At 46.1% G+C, this 26,341-nt stretch overlaps 1 protein-coding gene across 1 annotated transcript in view; it reads right to left on the bottom strand.

Moving 5' to 3' along the window:
* Positions 1 to 3,449: 3,449 nt before the first annotated feature.
* Positions 3,450 to 26,341, bottom strand: part of Tnfrsf21 (tumor necrosis factor receptor superfamily, member 21) — a 45,526-nt gene continuing 22,634 nt past the window's right edge. Inside the window, exons 5-7 of the mRNA XM_013019078.1 lie at positions 22,712 to 22,977; positions 6,263 to 6,491; positions 3,450 to 4,947 (exon numbers count right to left, since the gene is read on the bottom strand). Coding sequence (XP_012874532.1) covers positions 4,718 to 4,947; positions 6,263 to 6,491; positions 22,712 to 22,977 — 725 coding nt within the window. The 3' untranslated portion in view covers positions 3,450 to 4,717. The remainder of the gene's footprint in view (positions 4,948 to 6,262; positions 6,492 to 22,711; positions 22,978 to 26,341) is intronic.

The raw sequence follows: 26,341 nt of genomic DNA, 5'->3' as shown, positions 1-26,341 counted from the left end.
TGTACTAGAAATCTGCAAGAGTGAAATACGTGACTAAATGACCTCTAATGTACCTTCCATTTACATAATACTCCAGGTCACGGAAATTTAGAGCTACCCAGAATATTCTCTTTCTGAACTAAAAACTCATCGCGTTCAGTGGATGACTCAATGACACGATGTTTCATCCTTTGTGAGATTTCAATTCTCTAGCTTTATGGCATTTAGCTTTGGGCTCTGGTAATAATCTTGTTCCAGACAAGGACCACGCCAGTTCCCCAGCCCCCACACGTGAATTCATTCCCACTCATTTGTTCCCCCATTTTTGTCCAGTTTTCTCTCACCTCCTCCCCCCTGTGTAGCCCATGGCCCTCTAGCTTCTTAGGACATGGTCTCCTCCAACTGCTGTCCACCCAACCCTCACCTCACCTGGAAGCTCAGTGGTACCCTTCCCTCTGGACCGACTTTTGGTTTTAAGAGAGGAAATGCTGTGTTGGCTGAGTACTAAGAGCCTAGAACCCTTGTCTTTAACCCCCTTCCTTCAGACTTTTAATGGGTTTGTGCCTCTATGCTCCACCTTTTGGCATGGCTGCCAATCACCCCTTGCTCCTAGCCATCTCTATACCAGCACTTTCCTGGCTGATCTCTGCCATCCTAGTCTTGCATGGAACCCTCTCTGGTTTTCAAATCATGAGACCTGGGAAATGGACCTTACAGCCTACAAGTCCTAGGTCCCCAAGACACACCCCTACTCTAGCACATCTTCCTCTTAGACTGCTGTGTGGACTTCAGACCCTGTCCATCCACAGCCCAGATGGTTCACAATCCGGGTCCATCTCTGGCCCACTTTGGCCCCCGTCAGCCCCGAAGCTCTCTTACATCCTTCAACTTCTTTTGTACCCAAAGATCCAATGAAGGTAAAGTCTCTAGCCCTGCTCAAGCCTGGGTCCTCCGTCATCAGCAGTGCATTATCTGTCTAATTGCTTTTCTCTGGCATCAGGGCTCTTTCTTGTACACCCAAACTCTGAATTGGGACCCAGGGCTTGCTTGTCGTGACCGTGGTAGCAATGTCTGTCTCATGACCCTTGCTTCCTTACAACGCTCAGGGCCTCCTCAGCCTCAGAGATGGAGCAAAGCAACAGCCAGTGATGCATTTCTGAGAAGTGACCCTGACCCCAAATGTTGATGGCAGCCATAGGGCCTGGTGGCAAGGATCTAGACTTCCTAGTTTTCCAAGTGTAGCCCCCCCCCAAAGCCAGGGGGGAGGCTCATTCTGGATTTCACCTCCTGTTCTCTTCAGACTGTTCATCCTCTACTATCTACCTGAAAGTCTGAGCACCACTGATGTATGTCCAATGTCTTCCCTCAGGAAGGGCCAGTCTCTCAGTGGAAAGCAGCAAGGCAGCCTGATCTAATTGTATCTGGACAGCATCATTTTATAAATCATTTTCCCCTTAGCCCTTCAAATGACTGAAGCTAGTCTCTCCTGCCTACAATCTTGTTTGGCTGAGCCAACCATCACCTCCCCCCCTTCCTATTATACCCCCACCCATCCCCTCTCCCACCAGCCTACCCCGACCTTCCAGCTCAGCTTCACTCCTCCGGGAAAGGCAGCCGGGACCAGAGAACACTGAGGTACAGAGATCACCATTGGCTCTGACCAGAAATTTTTATTTTTTTAAGTCATTTTTGATAATTATTACTTTGGCTTTTTTTTTAAGGTCTTGCTACTTACTTAGCCCAGGCTATCCTTTAACTCTTGGTTCTCAACCTCCTGAGTGCTGTGATTACAGGCAGGTGCTAATACACCTGGCCCCAACATAGCTGGAGGTTGTATTCTCTTCTAGAAATGCTTGATAGCCCCTTTCTGTATTATCACAACTGCCTTCGGCCAGCAACACCTATCACCTCGCTCCTAAACTTCGCGAAGTTCTTGCTGAGTTTCCAAATAAACAGGGCTTTCCTTGTAACCCATTTGGGTTCATGATCAGTACCCACAGGTTCAGCTCACAGAGGGTTTCTGGTTGCTGGTCTTTCCTAAGCAGAATGAACAAATCTTAGATTTAGATACTCAGAAATCCCAGATTCGTGTCTGATTTGTTTTTTATTACTTTGCTAAGAGGCCTTAAGCAAGTTTCTTGGTATTATAGTTTGGATATGCAGTAGTCCCCCTAAAATGTTCATGTGTTGAAGGTCTGGTAAATGACTGAGAAGTGACTGAATCATGAGGGCCATTCACTAGTCGATCCATTTGAGGAGTTAAGTTTTAACGGAATGGGCTACTACAAAGCAGGACTTCATAAGTCTGTCTCTGGGGGTGAGCCTCGGAAGGGATTATTTTGCCCCAGACCTTTTGCCTTACTCTGTCTCTTGACCACCATGAAGCAAGCAGCGGTGCTTCCTAACACCTTCCGCCAGGCCCGAGAGCGAGGAAGCCAGCTAACCACAGACTGACGCCTCTGAAACCAGCAGCCAACTCAACGTCTCCTCCCTAAGAGGTCTTCACGCAGACATCCTAGCTTTATAGGTGTCTATTTTCACCTGCATGCACAATGGGCATGATAACGTTAGGTACCTTTTTCCCCGTTATGTGGGTTTCATAAAATGAGCACATTGCAAAATGTAAAACCGCAAACATGAACAGACGGAAGGCACAAGGATTCTCCAGAAACCAGTCATGTGGGAGAGGATGAAACCAGAGCCACACTCTGGCTGTTCACATGGGTGTCCAAGGGCACAGACGGGCACCACCCAGCTCCAGCTTCTCATTGAAAGAGGAAGTGAAAAATGCTGATGCAGTGGGAATCCTGCAGAAACAGGGCCCCGAGTGAAGCTCCGGGAACAGGCACTGAGCAGAGGGACGTTGTCCCCGACCTCCCCTCCAGTGCCCCTCTGTGATTCAGGGACAGATGTTTCCAAGGGAAGCCTGTGATGCAGAGCCTCCCACGCATGGCATGTCTTGGAAGGACTTGAGTTAGAACACATGGCCCAGTCATTATCTGCACATTTCTTGGGCCTGGGCGCTGTCCCTCAGCTTCTTTTGCTCAAGGCTAGCGCACTACCACTTGAGTCACAGCACCACTTCTGGCCTTTTCTGTGTATGTGGTGCTGAAGAACCAAACCCAGGGCTTCATGCATGCTAGGCAAGCACTCTACCACTGAGCCACCTTCCCATCCCTTATCTGCACATTTCTACCTCCAGGTTCTCAATTCTTAAAAATAGGGTCTGTCTAAAAAATAGGAGCCCAAGAGTTCAAGAAAGGCTTGGTATTTTCACCTGATTCCTTCTCGATGAACCACCAGGTACCTTTCCAGTTAAACGGACTTTGCTAACTTGCATGGTTCACAGATAAGGAGGGTAAAGGTTTTAGTATACACATACTTTTCCAAATGACTAATCACAGGGTCATAACCAGAATGCATGTACAAAGAATTAGTGTTAGGGATTAAATACACCCAAACTACCCAAGTAACAAACACCTAATATTTATTAATAAATTAGTACACTTGAAGGCATTTTTCTGATCATGGGTTCCTCACGATTACCCACACATCCTGCTCACACAGAGTGAATCCACACCATCTTTGCATTAGAATCTGACCACTGAGCATTGGCGGGTAGATTCATAAATGGGAGCATAGTTGTAAATATATCAGACAAGAGTTCTTACAGCCGCAGCCATTTTTAATTAAAGTGATTGGATGATGAAGGAAATCCAGCAAGGCCCGAAGGCAGGCTAGACCTACCGACTATGTGTGTATAAAAACAAGGGCATCTTTGAAAGCAAAGCTGGGCACATTTTCTATGGGAAAAGGTGCCAGTGGCACACAGTTTTGTTTTTCCAAAGTGCAGCAATGTGTTCCCGAACAACTCAGTCCCTAAAAGATGAAGTTCAAGTTCTTTGGTGGCCCAGGTGTCAAGCCACTGAAATAGCAAGTAAGTCCTGATGGCTTAAGGATACTTCACCAGCCCAGAGCATATTAGCATTAAGAAAAGCACAAGTAGTCAAGCATTCTACACAGTGAAAACCATACAATCAGCAAGTGTGTCAAGTGTCAGCCATGAATATGATAATAGACAAGGCATAGTGAAAGAGAACTCAACATCTAAGTGCATTACAGTAACTTAACAGGGTCTTCAATTTGCTTAATCCTTAAGAACATTTGTAAAGGACAAATCAAAATATGAAGAGTCTTATTTAAACACAAAAGAGCAGGGATGGACACTGAAAGACAGGATGCTTATAGAATTCACAAGATGCCATTACTCTCTGAAGGAGTTAGAAAGAGCCTCACAATCCAGTGTGTAAGAAGAGTCACACCGTACTGGCGGCAAGCAAAGTGGATTTAAAGTGCACAGAACAATTGTGAAAATACATAAGAAGGCAAAAAAAAAAAAAACACCCAGAAAATATGAAACTTAAAAACTTTAGTGGTGGGTTTTTTTTTGCAACAGTTAAATCTTGAAAAGGCTTATAAACTAACTTCCCATAAGGAAAAGAGAGGAGGGGAAAAAGAGGGAAAAGGAAGGGAGCCAAGAAAAGAAGTACCAAGAAAGAACCCAAGCACTGGCCATATACTCTGTTACACACACACACACACACACACGCACGCATGCACGCACGCACGCACACGCAAACACACATTTGAAGGGGGGAGGCAGGGAGAGGAGGGGGAAGAAACAAAAGAAAACCACCCTGCCACTAAGTTGATTTCCAGAATGCAGTGTCTGTGCGCTCTACAGCAGATCGGGAAGATGGCTATACACGGAATCCAGGAGGGTCTGACTGGCTTCTTGACTCTTGACTCCAATGATCTCGAAGAGCCGGTCCAGTTTGTCCTCAGCCTGAGGGATCTCTTCAATGGTGCGCAGCTCCTCGGGGTTCAGGAGGTGGAGCATGTCATCGAAGATCGGCTGCAGGTCACAGGGGTCCAGCCGTACCTGCCGCAACACTGTGTCCTTCTTTTCTGCAGCAACAGAGGTGAGGGAAGGAGGGGGAAAGGCCGGTGAGCAGGGCTGTGCTGGGGGTGGGGATTCCCCAAGGCGAGTCTACCCTCTCTTCTCACAGCCAATTAGTGTGTGACTCTCAGGCATATTTTACACAACAGTGTTTTACTTGTAGAGATCAAAGACCTGCTTGAGTGGATCATTAAGGTGACACCTGCCTAGACTTGGATGGCTTCTACATTTTCCTGATTGTCAGGAGAAAGATGCTGAAATGTATTCCATTTGTCATGCATCTACACTTTGGCCCATTTCTTTTACAAAAATTCCAAGCCAAGGTAGTCTGTTTGTCAGGCTTTATGACTACGCTGCTATACTTTTAAGACCAAACTGAGAGAGCACGTAAATGAGAAAATATTGCTTCTTACATCATACTTTCCATGGGGGTGAAGAATTATATCCCTTCCTAAAATTACACAAGTCTCTCTCTACAGCAGGTGTGACATAAATCTAAATGAAAATACTAATATTCCACACAAATACAAAATAGATGAATATAAATGTGTGAAATATACAGAATAGTAGGAACTTTATAAATTATGTACGATGAAAACATAAATGGAATTACCTAAAAACTAGAGAAGTTGTAACTCAAAACTACTGTCTACTTGGTGTGTATGCTAACTCCCTACTGCACTGTTAAAAATAAAATGGGTCAATTAATTTGCTAGGCATTGCAATCCATTGTTTGTAAAACACTATTTGCTTAAAGGGATTGTGTGGTATATCAGAAATGGGCTTTGTGTTTTTTGCTCAATGCTGGCATACTACCATACAACCACTTGAGCCACATCTCCACTTCCAATGTTTGGCTGGTTGACTGGTTTACTGGAAATAATGAGTCTCTTGGCTTTGGATCTCAATCCTCAGATCTCAGCTTCCTGAATAGCTAGGATTACAGGCATGAGCCACTATCAACCAGCACATAAAGGGAATTTTAGGGTACAGTTTACTCACCAACAGTATACTTCTAATCCAAGATCGGTTATACGCTCAATCCTTGGACTGAGCAAGCCTGGTAAGTAATTTTCAAAAAGCCTGCCCGACTAGTTTGGATCACCTGTCCCCAGCACCAGAGGACAAGGGTGACACGCTCATCTCCTCCGCTCCCGCCCTGCCGTAAAGGTTTTCTAGGTGAAGCGGCTTCCCCGAGGCCAGTCCGGTCTGGGAGTGAGGCCAGATCTTCCTGGGCCCGTCATCCCAAAGCTCCAAGCTGCAAGCAGATGGTAGAGCCAGGCAGGAAGCAGCCCGAGGCCCGCCCAGGCCCCCCTGCCGTACCTTTGGTAATAAAGGAGCCGGTCCTGCTGAGTGCCGAGGAGCCGCTGGACGTGGAGTCACAGCGCAGAAGGGGCTCGGACTCGTCCACGAAGAACCCCTTGTTCTTGTCCAGCGGGGAGGGCTCCACAGTCAGGAGAGCGGAGTTCTCAAGTTTCGTATTGGGACTGGGGATGGGGCTCGGGCTCAGCGGCCCGGGGCTCATCGGGAGAGCCAGTTTGTCCGTTTCCAACTGTGGAAGAATAAAGAGAAAAAGGGTTATTTGTGAACAATTACAGACGGAAAAAACAACAACAAAATAAACTTCCATGGAAACAAAAAGTCCTTCTCAAATAGTTCTTATTTCCATTCAATACTGGTCAATCCTTGCATTTTAACTGTCCATAACACTGTATTGTTGTGAGATATACACATACATCTACAAAATAGTCTACATGGTTCAGTGTTGACAAAACAAGGAATAACTGCATGTATTACTTGCTTGATTTTGGTCCTGTTTCTTTGGTATTACATTGTAGTGATTTGTGTAATCTTGTTGTATTACAACAATATTATTCGATACTGGTTTTATTATTAAGCTGAAGCAAAGGCTTATTGGTTAAAATACACTCAATTACTAAGTAATTTTTCCTTTTACTAATTCAAACCTGTGGAAGTTTAAAAAAAAAAGCTAGATAATACCGTATTTTAACCCATTCAAAAGCATAGGTGGGTAGATGTGTAAGTTTTTCAAAAGTTGGAGACCCAGCAGGCACCAGCGGCCCTTGCCTGTAATCCTAGCTACTCAGGAGGCTGAGATCTGAGGATCAGGATTTGAAGCCAACCCAGGTGGGAAAGTCTGTGAGTCTCTTATCTCAAATTAAACACCAAAAAGCTGTTACTCAGGTGGTAGAGCACCAGTTCAGAGAAAAACCACCCGGACCTCACCCAGTCCCTGAGCTCACGCCCCATTATTAGCACGCACACATGCACACACATGGGCACATACCCTGAGACACAGACACAGCACAGGCACACACAGAGACACACAATCAGGAAACCCATGAACAACTGCCTGTCATCCAAACTACTCTCAGAGGCTGAAGGAGGAAGACTGTACGTTGAAGGCTGGTCTGGACAAATTAGTACAACCTTCTCAACAAAGAAACAAACAAATACACAAAAAAATTAAGAGGCATACACCCCAACTTTTACAACAGGACACTGAAACTGACATGGGCTGAGGACAAAGGGGCCACAATTTAAAATACAATTAATTTTGTGCAGCTGAAAGCAATCTTAGATATTCAATTTATTCCCCTCCAGTGTGAGCCAATATTTTTCAGCAAACACCATTAACTCTAAAAGGAGATACCCACTCTAATACAGTAAGATTTGAGGAGGGTAATACTCTACTTTCATCAAGAGACAGATCTCCTAGAGCAAAAACACCAACAAAAAAGCACTGGGGCCAGGCGCCGGTGGCTCACGCCTGGAATTCTAGCTACTCAGGAGGCTGAGATCTGAGGATCGTGGTTCAAAGCCAGCCGGGGCAGAAAACCAGAAGTGGTGCTGTAGCTCAAGTGGTAGAGCGCTCACCTTGAGCTGAAGAGCTGAAGGACAGCACCCAGGCCCAGAGTTCAAGCCCCATGACCCGACCAAAAAAAAAAAAAAAAGAGCACTGGGGTTGGGCTGGGAAGGTGGCTTAATGGTAGAGTGCTTGCCTAGCATGCATGAAGCCCTGGGTTCGGTTCCTCAGAACCACATAGAACCAAATGCATATACTGACATCTGGGTGCTGCGCCCTCAGCTCTTTGGCTCAAGGCCAGTGCTCTACCACTTGTGGGCTTTAGTTTTTAATGAGGTTTTCTAGGCTGCACGAACACCTGGACATCAGATGACCAGAGTTGGGGAGTGGCTGGGGAGTGGTGGGCACCGACCCATCGCTTAGAACTCTCATCACTTCAAGCGAATAGTCACAAGCCCCTCATCCAAGACACCAAGTCTCTTCTCCAAGAACTACCATGAGGACACATAAGGTCTACTTCTTGTCGCAGCTTCTGAGAAGTCCTGAGAAGCTCTCACCACCGGCTGCAGCTTGTGAAGAACATGTTTAATATTCTACCAGAACTGCTCCACAGAACAACCACCCACACCCGCTTCTGCTTCAGTGCAACCTGCTGACTCAGACAGCACACATGACGTGTGTGATTTGAATATTTTAATTCACCAGATCCCGGCCTACGCCCCCTCCCTGGACACGTCCATGGCCATTCATACCAATACACTTCTTTAGGCCCACAATAGACAATGGACACTTGTCTACATTCTGGTTCTCAGGAACCTAATACCGGGAGACAGATCCATCAATATAGTGCACTGTTCTTCCTTTGAAAAGAAGTTCCTACATGCAACCCCATGACAACAGACCAAGTCCACCCACCCCTTTCCAGAACTCATTTCAAAATGACATCATTCGTCACTCCCCCAGTTTTACCAAACGGTCCAATCAGTGGGAATTAAACGCACGCCATCCAGCATGATTTAGAGCAGATTCTCTCCGTAGCTAATGCCGAGCTGAGTGAATGGGGATTGGTCCTATGAATGGTGTAAGCGCCACAATGGAGCCGCAAGCCGGTAAAACCGGCAGCTTCTCAAAACCCACTCCGCTACCAGGTGTGTGTGATGGAGCTGCTCGCAGAAACTTCTGCCCTCCTAAGAGTTACCACATATCACAGCTAGTCGGCATGCTGTAAAGGGACCAGGCCTTGATTTTCAAGTGGTATCACTAATCAGAAAATCAACTCATAGGCCTCCATTGAATCAGTTTTATTTTTTTTAATCAATTATGAAAGTTCACGGTTCCGCAAGAAAAGAACATGTAAGAGAGAGACACTAAAGCAAGAGATAAGTATCTAAACAAGAAAGCCAATTTCCTTACCCGAGGGTCTTTTCTTTAAAAAGCTTTGAGCACAGACACACAATAGTAAAGGATTCAATTTATTCCTTAAGTATCTTTGAGCTTTCCAAATTTTCTCTCTGTGTGTGTGTGTGTGTGTGTGTGTGTGTATGTTGCTGGGGGTTGAACATACAAGGCTGGCTCCATACTGCTGAGCTACACCTCCAGCCTAGTTTCCCACTGGCTATTTTAGAATAGTCTCACTTGCTTCCAGGGCGCGTGCGCAAGCTGCAGTCTGCCTCCTCTAGGCCCCTGTGTCAGCAGGTCCTGGTGAGGGCCAGCATCCCCAGCTTCACGGAGACAGTCTTGTCTCCCAACCCACCAAGCCTCCCAACCCACATCCCCAGCCCTAAAACCCAACTGCCCACTTTGGGCCCTCAACCAATTTACCACTAGAAACTCAACCTCAAAAACAGCTCCCCACTTCTCTTAGCAGACGGGACTCCCCCAGGCCCGGGCAGGAAAGGAACACGTTCGCTCCCTGGCTCCCTGGCTCCGGGGACGTGTGAGGCAGGAGCAGTGGGCGATCACGGTGGGCTGGCAGGGAAATGCAGCAAGCTCTTTTCCTCTGAGCCTTCCCGAGAACACACCCGAGTGGGAGTGGCCTGGCGCCCCACATTTGTTTCAGTACACGTTCCTCCATTCCCACAGCTAACGTCCCAGAAAACCACTCCAAGGGACAAGGGAAGGCATCTCATCGCAACTCTCTGTGCACTTCCTCCATCAGAGCTGCCTCCTCGTTTCTAAAGTGAAAGGGTTAGACAAGGCGACCTGTAGGCTGCTTCCGTTTGATTTACGGATGGAATCCATCCTTCATCTGCAGACACCTCAACCCTCACTTCCCACACAAACCCCCTTTTTCCTTCCCAAGTTGCCTCCAACTGGCTCACTCAACTAAGGTTTACCACTGATTTATTTTCAATTACGCCCAATTCCAGCGTCCCTGTGGCTGTGCAATCTGTTTTCGTAAAAACTAAATTAACAACTTCTATGCATCAGTGAGCCCCTGCCATGAAGCGTGTATGACCCAGCCAGGGTGCTCCCTGCCAGCCTGCAAACAGGGCCTTACTAACCCGTGGCTTCTGGCACTATCTCACCGGTGGCTATTACCAGGCCCCCTCTCCCCAAGATCTGCCTGAGGGTCTCCAGAATAAAGCTGCTTTCCGATGGTCCAAAGCCACCCTCTGGTCCACCGTTCCGTCTAGATCCCACCTAAGGCTTCGAGAAAAGCAAAAGCTCTACGTTACGTTTGAAGGAGTCTCTATTGCTTTAACCATGGTTTGTTACAGCCCACTTGCTAAATCCAAGTGAAAGTAATTGCTGTTCCACGAGCTCATGGAAAGGGACAAAGGGGGTGGTAAGAAAGAAGACATCACCAACATGGCGCCAGATGATTCAACTCAACATAGCTGTGACCTACGGTCTTCACCCCAGGTACAGTTGAGCAAAGTGGGGCTCCTGCCCAAGGTCACAGAGCCTGGGTCCAAGGTCTCAGAGTTGGGTCCAAGGCAGGCTGTCCAGCGGCAAAGTTACCTACTTTCCTGAACCCTGTCACTTCCCTGTCTGGACCTAAAGCACGTAAGGAAGTTGACAAACTAAACGGCTAGGGGCTAGGAAGGTGGCTCAGTGGTAGAGCGCTTGACTTGCATGCATGAGGCCCTGGGTTCGATTCCTCAGTACCACATAAACAGAAAAAGCCGGAAGTGGTGCTGTGGCTCAAGTGGTAGAGCGCTAGCCTTGAGCTGAAGAGCTAAGGGACAGCGCCCAGACCCAGAGTTCAGGCCCCATGACTGGCAAAAACAAACAAACAAACAAACAAAAAACTGTAAATGGATTAGAAGCAATCACGTGACCACCAGGACTTAACTAGAGAGATTGACCAGAGGGTCGACAAGTACCTCAACCGAGGGTATACTCTGGCTGGAGGACTATCCCGAGATAAACATGAGATTCTGTAAACAACAGACACTTCTACCCAGGCCCAATAATTTTGTTATTTGAAAATATTTTAGATCCTAACAGATGAGTGGCCAGTAGGAAAAACAAATTCAATTTTCACCAAAGGTTTATCTCTCAGGAATTATAGACACAAGTAAATGTAAAATGACAACTATGTCAGGGTTGTGATATTATCTCCAGCCTGTTTTTCCCCTCTCCCAGCTGCTCTTGTAATCACGTTCAAATTAGACCTCAGGCCATCCACAGGCAGTATGCAGGAACTTCAGATGGGGGGGGGGGGGTGAGCCTCCTACTTGTCCTGGCCTCCTTGCCGTCCATGACAAGGATTCCTTCAAACCATTTTATAAGCAGCACTCGATGTCCGAGCTTATAACCCCTGTGTCAGAGAACAGGAATTCAGATGATGGGGAATGGCTTACTATCCAAACCTACATGGCTCCAGGATGTTACCTATAAATGAAGGTTCAGATAAGAAAATTATTTGTTGCTTTGTATGTCCCTCCCCCATGGTATAACCCCTGCTTTCACTGTATTTGATGTTATAATTTGTGGAGGGGAAGGGAAAAAACAAATCGTTTAAATAGGGATACAGGTGGACCCATTGCAACAATGAGATGTACAAGTCGTTATGTCGAAAATGAACTTTACAACTTTGGGGGGGGAGGGTTGGGGTGGGGGGGAGGATGGGAAGGAGAAACAAAGGAGGAGGCTACAATGCTTGATAAGAAATGTACTCATTATCTTGCCCATGTAATTGTAACCCCTCTTTAGGGAATTTTCAAAATAAAAAATATGGAAAAAAAAGAAAATTATCTGAGTCTATTCAATTCCTAAGTTCAGACAATGAAGAATACTCGTATGTAGTGCTATCTCCCTTAAAAACAGCAACTATATCATCATCTCCACACCCCTCTTCCCCCAAAAATGGGAAGGTTGGTTTCGGTATAGCCCCAGAAGAGACAAATAAATTATTCCTAAATTATTGTCTCAAGTGTGAATTCTTGTTAGGCCCAATCCAGGGAAAGAGCCAAACCAAGCCAAGATACAATCCCTATTTGCCCTCAGCAAAAGCTTTTGCAGACAAAACAACAGCTAAAAAAGCGCTTACAATGGAAATAGACAATGACACCTCAACCTTTCAAAGAAGGGGCATTGTGTGGAAGGAATGGAGGGGAGGCCTCACAAATGGGTCTGCAGAATAGAAACAGACATCCTCGGATACATAAGGAGACCATGTGAATGACCGATGAGTCCACTCGGTAGGCTGATGAGGGTTTGTGTGTTCTCTGTGTTTCATCGATCCTCTTTCTAAGTTATAATGACCAAAAAAAAAACAATGAGCCAAATAACTGTAAGACAGAAATTCCCCCAACTTTTCCTAAGCTTGTTTGTCTGGCCAGAGCTGTGGGGTGTTTTCTTTCCTTCTTCCTTCTCTCCTGCCTGGCCCAGACCTCAGGAGACAGCTGCAAGGAGAAGCCTTTATTGCATAAGAAGGGAACAGAGCTAACCCTTGACTCTCAAGCCCCAATTAACAGGTTGACAGCAGAGCGCCCCCTGCTGTCTGGATCTCCCCGGGGTCACTGAAGGCCAGGGGATGGACCAGGAACAGAAAGAATGCCAGTATGCTCTGCTCAGCATCCCCAGGACCCGGGGGGCCAGACCACAACCAAGGCACAGATGACTCAACACTGAGCCCGGAGCCCCGGCAGCATCTGCAAAAGGAAGCCAAGTTTAACCTGGTTCACAAACGCCCCCCAACTACTGGTGAGTTACTTTAAGGGGTGTCATGGCCGTTCCTAGATCCAGCAGGGCACAGGACCATGGAAAGGGCTTCCTTCCAACCACACCCTTACTGAAGACAGACAGTGCATGGCTTGCGGCGCTGACACACCATCCTCTAGGTCCCTGGTCGGCTAGAATGCTGTGCACCAATGTCTCGCTGAGGGCTGCCCATCATTTCAAAGAGTTAAATGTCAAAACGGAACCTGAGGGCTATACTTGTACATAAATGTGCCGTTGGCCAATCCTTGCCAGAAGCAAAAGGATTGTTTCTTTCCCGGGTGCATAGGAGGAAGGCTACAGAAAGACGCAAGAAGTCCGGCTCAATGCTGCTGGGGCTGGTAAGAACCAGTTTGCTGGGGAGGGAGGGAAGGAGGGAAAGGAGGGAGAGCTCCGCCCCACTGCTCGGCAGGCCGGTGTCCAGTCTGCCAACACTAACCTTAACGCTGACTCACCAACTAGTTTCTCAACAAAAAAGAGAAAAAGGAAGTAAAGGTTACAACGGAGCTTTCTCAGTTCTACCCACGAAAACAAGTTGTACAAACCTTCCTAAGCTTGCCTGAAGACCTGGGTTATAGAAAGTCATGTCACAGGCACTAAGACCTAGAGGTGAGAAGCCTCCCGTCCATTTTCCTGACTCGGGTTTTTGTTTTTTGGAACTTGACCCATGTGGTTCATAAGTGATGTTTAATACATCCACCCACTGGGTTGGTGCATCAGAAGTGACACACTGGCGGTACACAATTCCACAAGGACCTTCTGCCTTCCGGGCCTCAGTCTCTCTGATGACAATCCTGTCCTCCCTGATGACAACCAACACTGTTACCACTTCCCAGCACCGGCTTCCAGAGACGGTCCCTACTCACTCCCGAGCAATGAATAGGAACAAAACAACTCTTGAGGTTAGCAGATAAGCAGCTGACTCACTCCTTTTGAGGACTGCATACAGTTCCACTGAAAGATGTCTAGGACTTATGTAATCAGTTGTCTAGTGAAGGGCACCCTGTTGCTTGTAGAAATAACATTAATGGGTCCTCTAGAACTTGCTCCACTGAGTGTGTGTGAATGTGTGCGGGGCCGGTCCTGCGAGTGGAATCAGATCAGCTGAGCATACTAGAGGAGACCCGGCCCGTAGTCCATCCAGACTGCTTTAACTTAATTGCCTTTCTTTAGTCCCTCACAACCCTAGAATGCCATCCCTCTTCCTCTCTGCTAGTTGGCAAGACTAGCAATGCGAGTATGTTTACAAGGATTTCCTTTTCTGTGTGCCGTCTTGTTTGTGACACTGTCCATTTTCTTATTTCATAATTTTTTTTCCTTTCAGAAGTTAACCCTAAGTGCAAGCAATTTCCTCCAGCTACTGTCTTGAATGGAAGGATGCTTGCTGCCTTTACTTATATTTTATGTTGCCTTTATGGATTCACTGTTTTGGAGTTTTGTTGTTCTGTTCTTTGTAGTGCTGGGGTCTGGACACTGTAACACTGTATGTAACGCACAAGCCCTCCACCCCCGAGCTGCACGAGCAGCCCTAGCTTTATTAAGTCATCAGATTGGCTCTGAATGTCTTCTGTGGTTGACATTCTTCTCTAAGAGCCTTACCTACTCTTTTGATTATCAAAACAAAAACAAATTCCACCATGTTTCTTAGCGATCACATTATTTGATTACTGCCGTCCTGGCTGGCCCTCTGACTCAGCCCAGAAATCACGAGTGCCTTCTGTCTTTTTCCCCCCAAGGAAGGAACTAAGTGAGGACTAAGCCATTAAGACCCTGGAAGGAGCTGAGATACAATGATATCTACTGTCTACACCACACAATTCCTCATCAGGAGCTCATTCAATATTGACACTAGGTTATATAAAGTCTCTCACCATAGCAGATAGAAGTCAGGCTGAGATGGAAGCTAATAATCTCATCTCACTATATGTTGGGCTTAAAAAAAAAAGCAAAAAAGAAAATGTGTTCTCTAAGCACTGGTAAAAGATGGTGAAAATGTTCTTTTTTTTTTTTTTCAGAAGAAATTGACTCTGATTTCCTCCCAATGCACTTTTTGAGAAGCCAGAAGGTGGGATTAAAACATCAAGTAATAGATGACTCAGCCTCTTTCTTAAATGTTAGACGCGGTCTCAGTCTTAGAGAGAGAGGAATCGAGAGAGAGAGAGAGAGAGAGAGACAGAAAGAGCCCCCTTCCATCTGTCACAAAGCAGTTTCACAGAACATGTTCTAAAGTCTGGCTCACGTTACTCCTCCTACAAAACCATCTGAGTCTGGAGGGCCAATCCTCTGTTTTGATACTTGGTTTCTTTCCATTTAGTATCGCAGGTGTTAAATTGTCCATGTTAAGCCATCTCATCGTTTACTATGACCTCTACAGTAATAACGATAATGAAATCTGTTCCTTAGAAAAGGAGAGTATATTTGAATAAAGAGCCCAGGAATCTATGTCTTCCAGGGGGTTCTCCTTACAGCCTATTCCTACACCAAGTTCATCTTCCATACTTTAATTTGATCATGCATCTTTTTCCACACCTTAACATCTCTGAAGTAGGGATATCAAACCTTGTAACTTACATACCGTATCTTACCACTGTCTACTACAATTAACAATGCTTTTCTTTCTTTCTCAGGGGTACACATAATAACATACAGTTTCCAGCTAATACAGGACCCAAGGAGATAACGACATGTCTTGATTACAATATCCACCTTGAGACGCCATAGGGCCATGAAGCTTGCTGAAAAAGCACAGGGGCAAAGCACCCAGAGCGAGCTCGGGGCATGGCAGATATTCAAAGAACACACTGGTCGCTTTCTCTGTAATGTGCCAAGTATATTTGCTCCAACCTAGACAAGTCTCTGGGATTCCCCAAGGCCCCTACTCAATGTCAAGTGCAAGACTGGATTCTTTATATCAGTCTTCTCTAATTCTCCTGAGATTCTTACAAGGCAGCTCCAGAGAAACTGAGGCCTGGACACAAGCAGACTCACTCAAGGTCACTCAATGAGGGACAAGATCAAGATGTAAACTTTCTGGGTGGAGAGTGAAGTTCTTAGACCTGCCAGTCCCTTCCATTCCTTCTGGGAGATTCAGCACCTGACATAGAGTGGGAATTAAAACCTCATTCATGTACCTTTAATTTAACAGTTAAAGCTTTCTATAAGGAAGAAAGCAAGACAGACATATTCTGCAAGGATTGACAAGGCAGGCAGGGCTGGCCACACAGAAACAAAGGGGAGGATCTGAGGAAGAAGACCCAAAGAAACCAGTCTTTTCAAACTACTATACATCTGCTCTAGTTTTCTGTGTATTTCTCTGCGGGCTGAGGGGCTGCTCCTTCTGAGTTCTTTAGGTTAGTGGTGGTGGTGGTCAAGGGGCCTGAACTCTGGGCCTGGGCGCTGTCCCTCAGCTCTTCAGCTCAAGGCTAGTGCTCTACCACTTGAGCCACAGCGCCACTTCTGGCTTTTTCTGCTTATGTGGTGCTGAGGAATGGAACCCAGGGCCTCAGGCATGCAAGGCAAGCACTCTACCTCTGAGCCGCCTTCCCAGCCCCTTCTGAGCCTTCTGAATTCTTCGCATGCGGTTCTGCTGTGGCCTGTGCTCCTCTGTGGGACTCCACTCCCATGTTTGCACCCCCTGTGGAATCTGTGGGTACCAGCCATGCTGCTGGGGCTCAACAGAACTTTATATTGACTAACAATGTGATCATAAGTGGCACAGCCTGACATGTCACTGAAGTCTAAAGACTATGCCCAGACTTTGGTCTTTCCCATACGCACACTCCCATAAACACACACACTCTCTCTCTCTGTAGTGTCCGTGTCTCTTCCCGACCCAGAAGTTCCTCCACAGCCTCTGCCACACCCGCCATTGAGTAATGCAAGTCCCTGAATGACCCCGGTACCCCGGTGACACAGCACGCAGCAGGAGGCAGAGGCACGCAAGTTCAGCTAACATCGCAGGCCTTCAGTCTCGGGGTCTCGGGACAACAGTCTCTGTTTTCAAGGAGACAAGCACCTGGCAAATTAAAAACCAAGTCATTTGAATAGTCCAAAGACAACAGTGGAAATACAACTCGCCTTCACTGCTGTGTCTCTGAAAATAGATAGCTGGGCTCAGTGAGACCACAGATAGGGCCAGCTGCATCCTGCAGCTGGGAAGCCAAAGATCAGGAACTGAAGGCCCCCTGAGACCCAAGCAGGAGCCCTGCTAGACAGAACAGAGAGTCCGTGCTCCTCCAGCTGCTGCTGCTGCGCTCAGCCTACCCCCACGTGGATAGCATTATACAGGATATTTACTATGACAGAGAGGGAGAGACGCAGAGAGACAGAGAGAGAGAGACAGAGACAGACAGAACTGCTGACCAAGAGCTTTGCTCCTGAGACACAGGTCTCCTATACAGTTCAGGGAGAGGCTCACCGGCCCCCCATGAAGACAGCCACACAGCAGCAGCAGCAGCAGCAGCAGCAGCAGCAGCAGCAGCAACAACAGCTACCATGTTGATTCTGGGCCCACTGGGTGTTCAATGGCAGTGTAATTTTAATCAACCTCATCTCTGGTAAGGTAGTACTTGACGAACGCTCTCTGATCAACATCAGGCCTTTTCACCTGTGAATCTCCAGTGAAAGCAGACGTCAGACCTTACATTATCTGTCATTGTAGTCTTTGTTTCTGTGTATTCTAGTATAAGGAATTGTCCTCAGGGCCTGACACAAATTATTCAATAACTTTACCACTCGAAGCACAACTCAAGCCCCTTGTGTTTTTATTCTGTTTTTGAGACAAGGTCTCTCTTCTAACTGTGTTAGATTGGCTGGGATCATATACCTGTACCCTACACCCAGACAGTTAGCATTTCTTTAAGTGTACAAAAATTATTTTCCCTTTCCATTCAAAGAGAAACCATTGAAGGGCCCCAGAATGCAAACCAGGATGGCTTCAGAACCCAGCCACTGGCAGGCAATCCCTCTGATAACCCAACTCAGTACCCAGCCACTGGCAATCCCTCTAACTTCCAAACTCAGTACCCAGCCACTAGGAATCACTCTAACAACCCAACTCAGAACCTAGCCACTGGCAATCCCTCTATCAACCCAACTTAGTAGCCAGCCTCTAGCAATCCCTCTAACATCCCAACTCAGTACCCAGCCACTAGGAATCATTCTAACATCCCAACTGGTGTGTCCTAGTTGAAGAAGTCACTGCCTCAGTTAGTGCTGATAACCATTTCACAGAGTGTAAAGGGCCTTGTCCCTTAATGCGCCCTGAAAAGGAAGTCTTAAAAATAATGGTCTGCCCAGTGCTCCCTAGGAAGAAGAATGGAGTCCCCCTCCTGTGCTACATCCAATGGAAAGGGGGTGGGAAAGTATACAGAAAACTCTGCACTGGTTAACCCTTGGAAGTCACAACAGAGGCAGGGGGGAACAGCTGCAGGCTCTGTGGAGCAATGCTCTTCAAGCCTCGGGAAAGCAGAACACTATCTTTACCCACACACCCTGTGTCCTCACTGCAGACAACATTCCAACCAGCCTAAGAACTCTCACTCAGGCAGGCAGAGGTCAGTACTTACAGTGAGCTGGGGTTTCCAGTTCTTTGGGCACTGGGTGCAGACAGCAACCCTCCAACTTGACCTCCAGCAGTCTCCGATAGGGGAAACCCCCCCACCCAGAAGGAGGGGACCCCGAGTGCTCAGGATTTCAAAGGTCCCTCGTGCGTGCGTACGGGTTGGAGCTCCTCAGGAAGGTGCTTCCATCCCTTTTGCCTCTGGAGCAGCTAGTAATACACATCCTGGGAGTGCTGAGTGCGGGGGGTGGGGTGGGGTCGTATGGCCTTCCTTCCCACGCAGCCCCGCCTCACTGGCCTTGCTTTGTGGGGGATGAGGTCATGTGACATGCTCAGTCCCCTCCAGAGTTTGCATCCCAGGGCAGGAACTCCCCCCGTGGTGTGCTTCTCCAGGCTCCTGCTCCTACAGCCCTCCTGGCTGGCTGGCTTCGTTGTAAGTCTGTGTAAGGGTCCTCTCCATGTGTCTGCGAGTGCCCTGGACTGCAGTGTTGATCGTCTTTGCATTGTTAACATGGCTGGCATAATATTTGGCCCATAGTGTGTTACCTAATAGAGAGTTCAAAATGAAAGCCCGTCCTCTCTCCTGGGCTGCCCAGCAAGAGGAACCCAAGCCATAAAGGACCGAAAGAAAACAACTGCCAGCTTCCACTTCCATTCCTAGCTAGCCTTCAAAACTATGGTAAGTAATCATATTTCGTTTTGTTTAGTATTTTCTGGACAAACAAGAGTTTACTGTTGGACAGATGCTCTTAGAAATACTCTTTAGGCAAAAGAGCAATGGTAGAGGCTGAAGCAGCAGGAGGGTATAAAAGGCAATATAAAATATCGGCATGCAAGGAAAGCTACATAAATCTTAACTTTAAAGACAATAATCAATGGGAGAAAAATGAGGGAAGAGGTGACACTGTTCAAGAAGCACTGTACTCATTACCTGACTTATGAAACTGTAACCCCTCTGTTTGTCAACTTTACAATAAAAAAAAAAGACAATAATGATCATGCCTCTGGTGGGAATCAAATTTATAGCATTAAAACCCATGGCAATGGCAATGGGCAGTACTGTGGTACACACACGTGATTCCACCACTCGGGAGGCTGCGACAAGATCATGATTCAAGCAGTAGAACATCTGCCTACCAACCACAAAACCCTGAGGGCAAAGTCCAATACAGCCAAGTAGAATCCATCACAACAACAAAAGTAAAACATTAAAAAATATAGATTCTTCTACCAGGCGCCCCTGGCACATGCCTATCATCCTAGCCATACCCAAAAGATTAGGATTGTGATTAGAGACTATCGCAACCAACTAGAAGGGGGAAAAAAGGTGTGAATGATAACGGCACCTGTCACTCCAACTGTGTGGGAAGTGTAACCAGAAGAGCTACTGTCCAGGCTGAGCCAGGCAAAAACACAGACACTATTGCACAAATAGAAAACAAGTGCTAATACGGGTGATTCAAATGTAACTATACATGCGAGCACATTAAAAACTGTCAACACATTGAAGTTCTCTAGTCAGGCGGCAGAAGCTGTCTGAGTAAGTTTAAGGAAAACCTTACGTATTTGCACATGATGAGGGACAACCTTCAAAGACACCAAAAAATAAAAATAAAATGATACAGAGGTAATGCCCAGTTCGGGATGCTGTGTCAGTTGTTTTGGGAATTTTATTTTTAAAAACATCTTCAGCAAAAAATCCCACTATCTGCCATGCATTATAACTTAAATATGGTTAACTTGAAAGTTGCTGCCTCTATCCAATGCTTATGCCTTGGAAGCAAAGATATGATTCCAGAAGTTTGGGTTCCATTTAAATATTCACCTTGTAAAAAGAAATGCCTGAAAAGTGTCCCTCAATTCCCCGAAACAGCCAGCCATTATCAACAGCACATGGCCACCGTGCTACTCATGTCCCAGCTGCTCTGAACAGAAGTAACTGAAAGCCGCACCATAGGGCTAAGCACTCCAAAGAGAAAGGAAGAAAATCGCATCATTTTTGCACACTGAGTCCATTAAGCCAGAGGCAAAGCCTCAGAACGCTGGCTGCCCTAACCTATGGAATGATGGGGAAAATAGCTCTCAATTCTGCCCCCATGCTTTCTGATCCTCTTGTTTGACTTGCCCAGTCTCAGAGACAAACCATGGACACACACAGTTCCATACCATGCAGTTAATAAGAACTGGCAGGCAGAAGTCTGGGCGTGAAATGAAGAGTCAGAATTAGATTAAGAATGTTGTTAGACACTGGTACACACTACTCACACACGGTGAAGGCACCCATCATTAACACACAGGCCACAGGAACCAAACAGAAAGCTACAGGATGTCCACACCACTGTTCTCAAAACATAGCTAATAAAAACCATAGCTGCCATTAGGGTCTTTCTGTATTACAGAGGAGAAAGGAGGAGGAGCAAGAGTGTGCACAAGTGTGGTAACTGGAAAGGTGCTTTCTTTTCAGGTTCATTCTTATTTGTTTCTTATGATTTTCATAGGGTGAATTATTCTGCTTAGTATGCAGTCTCCTCTCCCAGAGGACTTCTGCCATGGACTTGAGTTAACCAAACCCTCATGTTGCATCAAACACATCACCTTTTTTACAGGCAATCATTAAGGAGATGCGGTGATTTATGTTTAAGTATCTAATTCTACATAAATTCGGTTACAGCCATTTGTCCGGTTCTTCCCTTAAAATCACCACTTCAAGAAAGAACAGTAATGCTGTGTCTCTGGACTCCCTTTATGTAAATTACAGAACATATTTCAAGTTCAGCTTTAGTTGTGTATCACATTTATTGAAATCCCCTCTCAGAAAATTCTCTCTCACACACAGACACACACACACTCACATGTACGTTGGTATGTGTGCCTTTTCATGCTTATATCTACTAGTAAACATTTTCCCTGAAATCACACATTTTAAAGATGTTAAAAATATACCAGGAACTTTAAAAGACCACCTTTGAGGTTAACTAGCTCCCATAAATTTTTATCCACATAATTGTATGTGGGTAATGATGAATGTTATTGTTCTGTTAGTATAAACAGTTACAGATATTTGACTTCTTATATATTGAGTCCCTTGACATACAAATTTTGGTGTAGAATGATAGTAAATTGAGTTGATATGGTCAAAAAAACAAAACAACTCCACCTACTTCTTTTAAGGAGTTAACAGAAGACAATGAACTTTTGAATCTCAAGTGGGTTTTATAAAGTTCTAATGGCAACTTTTTTTTTTTAATTTTGGGAAACATCCCAAAATCTGAAATTCAAAGTCTGTAGAAACTCTGATCCAATACCCAATTCTGTACTTAATTCATGGCCTTGCAAAGAAGTCTACTGTAATTACACAGCAGCTCAGTAACAGGAGTTACATAATGATCACAAATACCATTTGTAGAAGACATTCTGTACACCGTGTTTACAGCATTAACAATAAGCTTACAAATATGGTAACAGAGTCAATGGGGGTCGGTGTGAAGTAACCTTTGACGTCACTCAGCGAGCAAGCACTAGAGACGGTCAGGTGCAGACTGTCTGTGGCCCAGAGTCAGGGCTCACTAATGCATGGGACTCACACCCCTGGGTGCCCGTCTCAGTTACATGGGATTGAACTGTCAAGGAGGAGGCCCAGGCCTGTTAGCACCAGATGTGAGTATCACCTGTTCCCCTGCAGTAGAGGAGGGGGGTGAGAGGGAACCCCCCAAACTGAGCATTCCCTGAGCACAACACTGAGCATTCCCTGGAGAAGGAAGAGAGGGGAGGAGATGACTTCCTTCTTGGTTTAGTTCGAGTGTGCGGTGAGGAGGAGCACACAGTGGGATAGTAAGTAGATGAGGCTGCACTGCCTGATGCTAGAGGCTACACCAAAGACCAAGATGATGTTCAACTCTGCACGTCACAATCACGTGGAGAGCTTCCAAATGCAAGGCCCTTCGTTCAAATCCCAACACTGCCAAAAAACAAAACCCCAATGACTCCTAGTTCTCCACCTAGAGATTCTAATTTGACTGAGGGGCAGTGGGGCCCAAGCATCCAAACTGTTTAAAAGTTCCTGTATGGTTGTAATGGTTCTATGGTTCGAGACCCCCTACCCTGGAAGGTTGGAGAGTGTGCCCTCAAACACCTGCTACCACAGCTAGTTTTCCTTGCGACCCACACAGCGGGTGAACTGCGAAGCATCCGAGACGGAGCGGTGACGAGGCGTTACCTGGGTGGTGTCTTCCATGAGCCCGCGGATCTTCTCCACGACGTCGTTGCGCCGGTGCTGACGTAGGGCGCTGATGAGCTGGGCGAGGCTGGCCTCGGGCCCCCGGATGGTCCAGTGCTGCAGGGCCGCGTAGGCCCGCTCGTGGTCCGCGGTGTAGCCATTGGAGAAAGCGGCCACCTCCCTCTCGCTGGCATTGCAAAGAAACTGATAGATATCCTTCCACTGGCTTCCCACCTGGGCTGCCACCAGCTTCAGGATGTCAATACCTACGCCAGAGACAAAACAAAACCAACTGAGAGGAGGAGGAGGAGGCTTTCCTGTCTCTCCATCAAAGGGACAGAATCACTTTCTATCACCAAGTGCTTCATGGGCAGACACGGTGCATCCTGGGACCCTTGCTTCCTGGGCTGGGGGCGTGGCTCAGTAGTTAGAATGTTTGCCTGATAAGCAAGGGTCCTGGATTCCATCCAGATACCACAAAAATACTAGATTAAAAAAAAATCACTTCCTGAATGTGAAACCAAAGAATTACGCTGAAAATAAAACAGATCACTTCCCAAAAGATGTCTTGAGTGCAAAGTCAATGAAGGTTATTGGGATAATTCCTTTGTTACTACTTAAGTAACCAACAAAGTAGAAGCAGCTTCATGGATATAGAGAAACAACAGCAGTGGACCATACCCAGCTTGGGCTGGTGGAATGTGCAGATTCTGAGAATGCTGTCTGTCCGTACGTCAGCTGACTACTGTACCCAGCTACTCCTCCCCAACAGACACACTCCTTAAGAATGTCCACCTTCTGTACCCTTATCTATGCTCCACAAGCAACTTTCTTGACTACTGTGCAGTTTTCTAAGTTGACTTGCAGAGACATAATGAAGACAGAAGTCACAATGACAGCACAGTGGTAAGTAAATGTGGTCTTCTGGGTATTACGTAAAGGCATTAGCTCAGCGAACATTTTTAGAAGGCATTAATATTCCAACTGCACAGGAAGAAGAGGAGGAGCTAACCTACTGCGGCTCAATGTCACAAGGATGGGTGGGTTAGGTACTGAATCTACCTCATCAGGTTGGTAATTCGATTCAAACTCCCCAAAGTGCAAACCACTACCAAATGTGTTAATACACGCTACAGTCCAAGAGAGAGAATACACCTTTGAACAAAGGACCTAAGCTGGTTATCTGCCCTCCTCAATCATTAACAGCTGTTGGTCCTCTTTAATCCACAGGATTCAATCCAAGACTCCCCCCTCGGGGATGTAAAACAACCCAACGATAATTTTACACCTTTCCCATCCAAAGCAGTCACTTGGCACACACCATGGCTGTCCTATTCACAGGTAAGGATATGATGGTAAAACTAGCATGAACTGATTTTGTTCCCTGTGCTTTCATACCCAGAGGGTTAATTCTTGCTGGAAACAGGAGCCAACTCAGCATATGACTTTTCATTTGTTATTGAGAACTTTTGCCTTTTATGACTTCTCTTTTGCATGGTGTGAATTGTCGGCATTACCACTCTTAATGCTGCGATCATCACTAAGTAAAATGAGGATTATCTAGACACAAGCACTGTGCCCCATTGACAAGCAGGGCAGGTATGAGCTGCACCCTACGGATCGACAACCCGAGGGCATTCCAGTCGGGGGAGCGTAGGAGAGGACAGCAGACTTCACCCGGCTACTCTTCATGATGCTGCAAATTTCCTTTCATATGTTTAGACTTTGCTACCAGTAACCAAAAACATGAAAAGAAAAACTATGGACAAGTGAGGGACTGACTGCTTAGTGTATTTTTGTTCTGACTTGTTATTCACTCTGTGTGTGTGTGTGTGTGTGTGTGTGTGTGTGTGTGTGTGTGATATCTATGTGCACATGCCTGTGGTCTTCAAATCCAAGGAACATAGGGTACAATGCCAAAATCTCATCTCAGGATCCACAAAGTCAGATAAACCCCTGGCATGAACCTCTCTCTTAAGTAGTGCTCTTTGGTGGCTACGGCTTTGTTGCTTCCCTCTGCGACTACAAGCTGACTTTGCCTGAATTAATACACAATGCAGATGCAAGTAGTATGAAGAGCTGTGGTATTTGGAATCAGTGGTGAATCACAATGTCATGTCTTTGAATGAGGCCACATTCATATTACCTGATACAGGGTTATTAACAATGTCTTTTTAAAAAATGAGCCGGGTGCTGGTGGCTCACATCTGTAATCCTAGCTATTCAGGAGACTGAGCTCTGAGAATCCCAGTGTGAAGCCATCCTGGGCAGACAACTCCAAGAGACTCATCTCTACTAACCACCAAAAAGCCAGAAGTGGAACTGTATTGTAGAGCGCCAGCTGTGAGCAAAGAAACTCAGGGAGGGTACCCTAACCCTGAGGTCAAAGCCCAGTACTGGGACACACATATTTAAAATAAATAGGGTCCCGTTCCCATGTGAGATTTAGGGAAGAGAAGAAACAAGGTGAATAAAGAAGAGCTTGTTTAGTTTTGGTTCATTTTGCAATTCAGTTGTTGAGGAAAATATTTATAAAATGAATTTCTGCCTAAGAAAACAAGAACAATTAATTACACACGCATGTTTTTCCGAACATGGATGAGCTGGGGGTCCCTCTGCCTAAGTCCTTACTTTGCCATGGCAATTCTACTGAGGCAGATGCTTATGTTTGCATCCTACATCAGAGACCTGAAAATTGTTTCCAAACACCTAAGCTCCGAGGAGAAGGCTCCTTTCTCACCAACAGTAAAAGGAGACTGCTATAAGAAAATAGTCATGCACCAAGCCGACGCATCACTGTACCTCTTACACCATCTGCCCGGGTGGTGTGAGGAAAACCTGAGCCAGCAGACATTAAATGTTCGTAGTGGTGTTTCGTCAGAGCAGAACTTTTGATTTTAAGCAAAACAGACTCAAAAAAAACCCCAAAACAAACAAAAACAACAACAAAAAACCCAAACCCAAGTCCTATTTAAAACCCACGGTTAACTTTAAGAAACAAGCTAGCTCTTTCTAGAGGTTAATGTGGTAACTCTTCCACACACCCTGGGTCTTAATTTAGGTCAATTTGACTAAGGCCCACAGTGTCTTACATGAAAACATGGGTTTTTTCTTCTAAGCAGAATCACCGCTTACATCTCTGTGAAGCCCATGACAGGGTGGCTTTGGGCAAACCACTAACTGTCATGTTCATTTCCTCACCCGACAATGAGGACACTCACTGCGGTCCCTGGGGATGGGCCGATTAACATTCTCTACAGCTAATTTATTTTTGGAAGCACACCCATGAGTATGAATGCTCCCTATATACTGAGCGCTAAAACCTAAGGCTCGGTGCACATTAGATGCAAGTACACAGCCTTTAAAGTGTAATTACAGATTGTTTTTAAGCCTCAGAAAAGCCCTTCTCCCAAAATCTAGTCTGTTTTAAGCCACAAAATAAAGAAGGAGAGAGGGAAGGAAGAAACAGGCAGATGAAGGGAGGGAGAGTTAAAGGGAGGGAGGGAGGGAGGAGTCAGGCAGGCAGGCAGGCCTACAATAAAAAATGAACACACTGATTTCTGTTCTAGAAGCCAAGTTTAAGCCTTCAGGCTGCAGATTGGCTCCATCCCGGCCTCTTACTCATGCGAA

This window comes from Dipodomys ordii, unplaced genomic scaffold, assembly GCF_000151885.1.
Source record: "Dipodomys ordii isolate 6190 unplaced genomic scaffold, Dord_2.0 Scaffold44, whole genome shotgun sequence".
NCBI classification, from domain to species: domain Eukaryota; kingdom Metazoa; phylum Chordata; class Mammalia; order Rodentia; family Heteromyidae; genus Dipodomys; species Dipodomys ordii.
The sequence above is the reverse complement of the archived record's forward strand: the minus strand, read 5'-3'. Positions and strand labels throughout refer to the sequence as shown.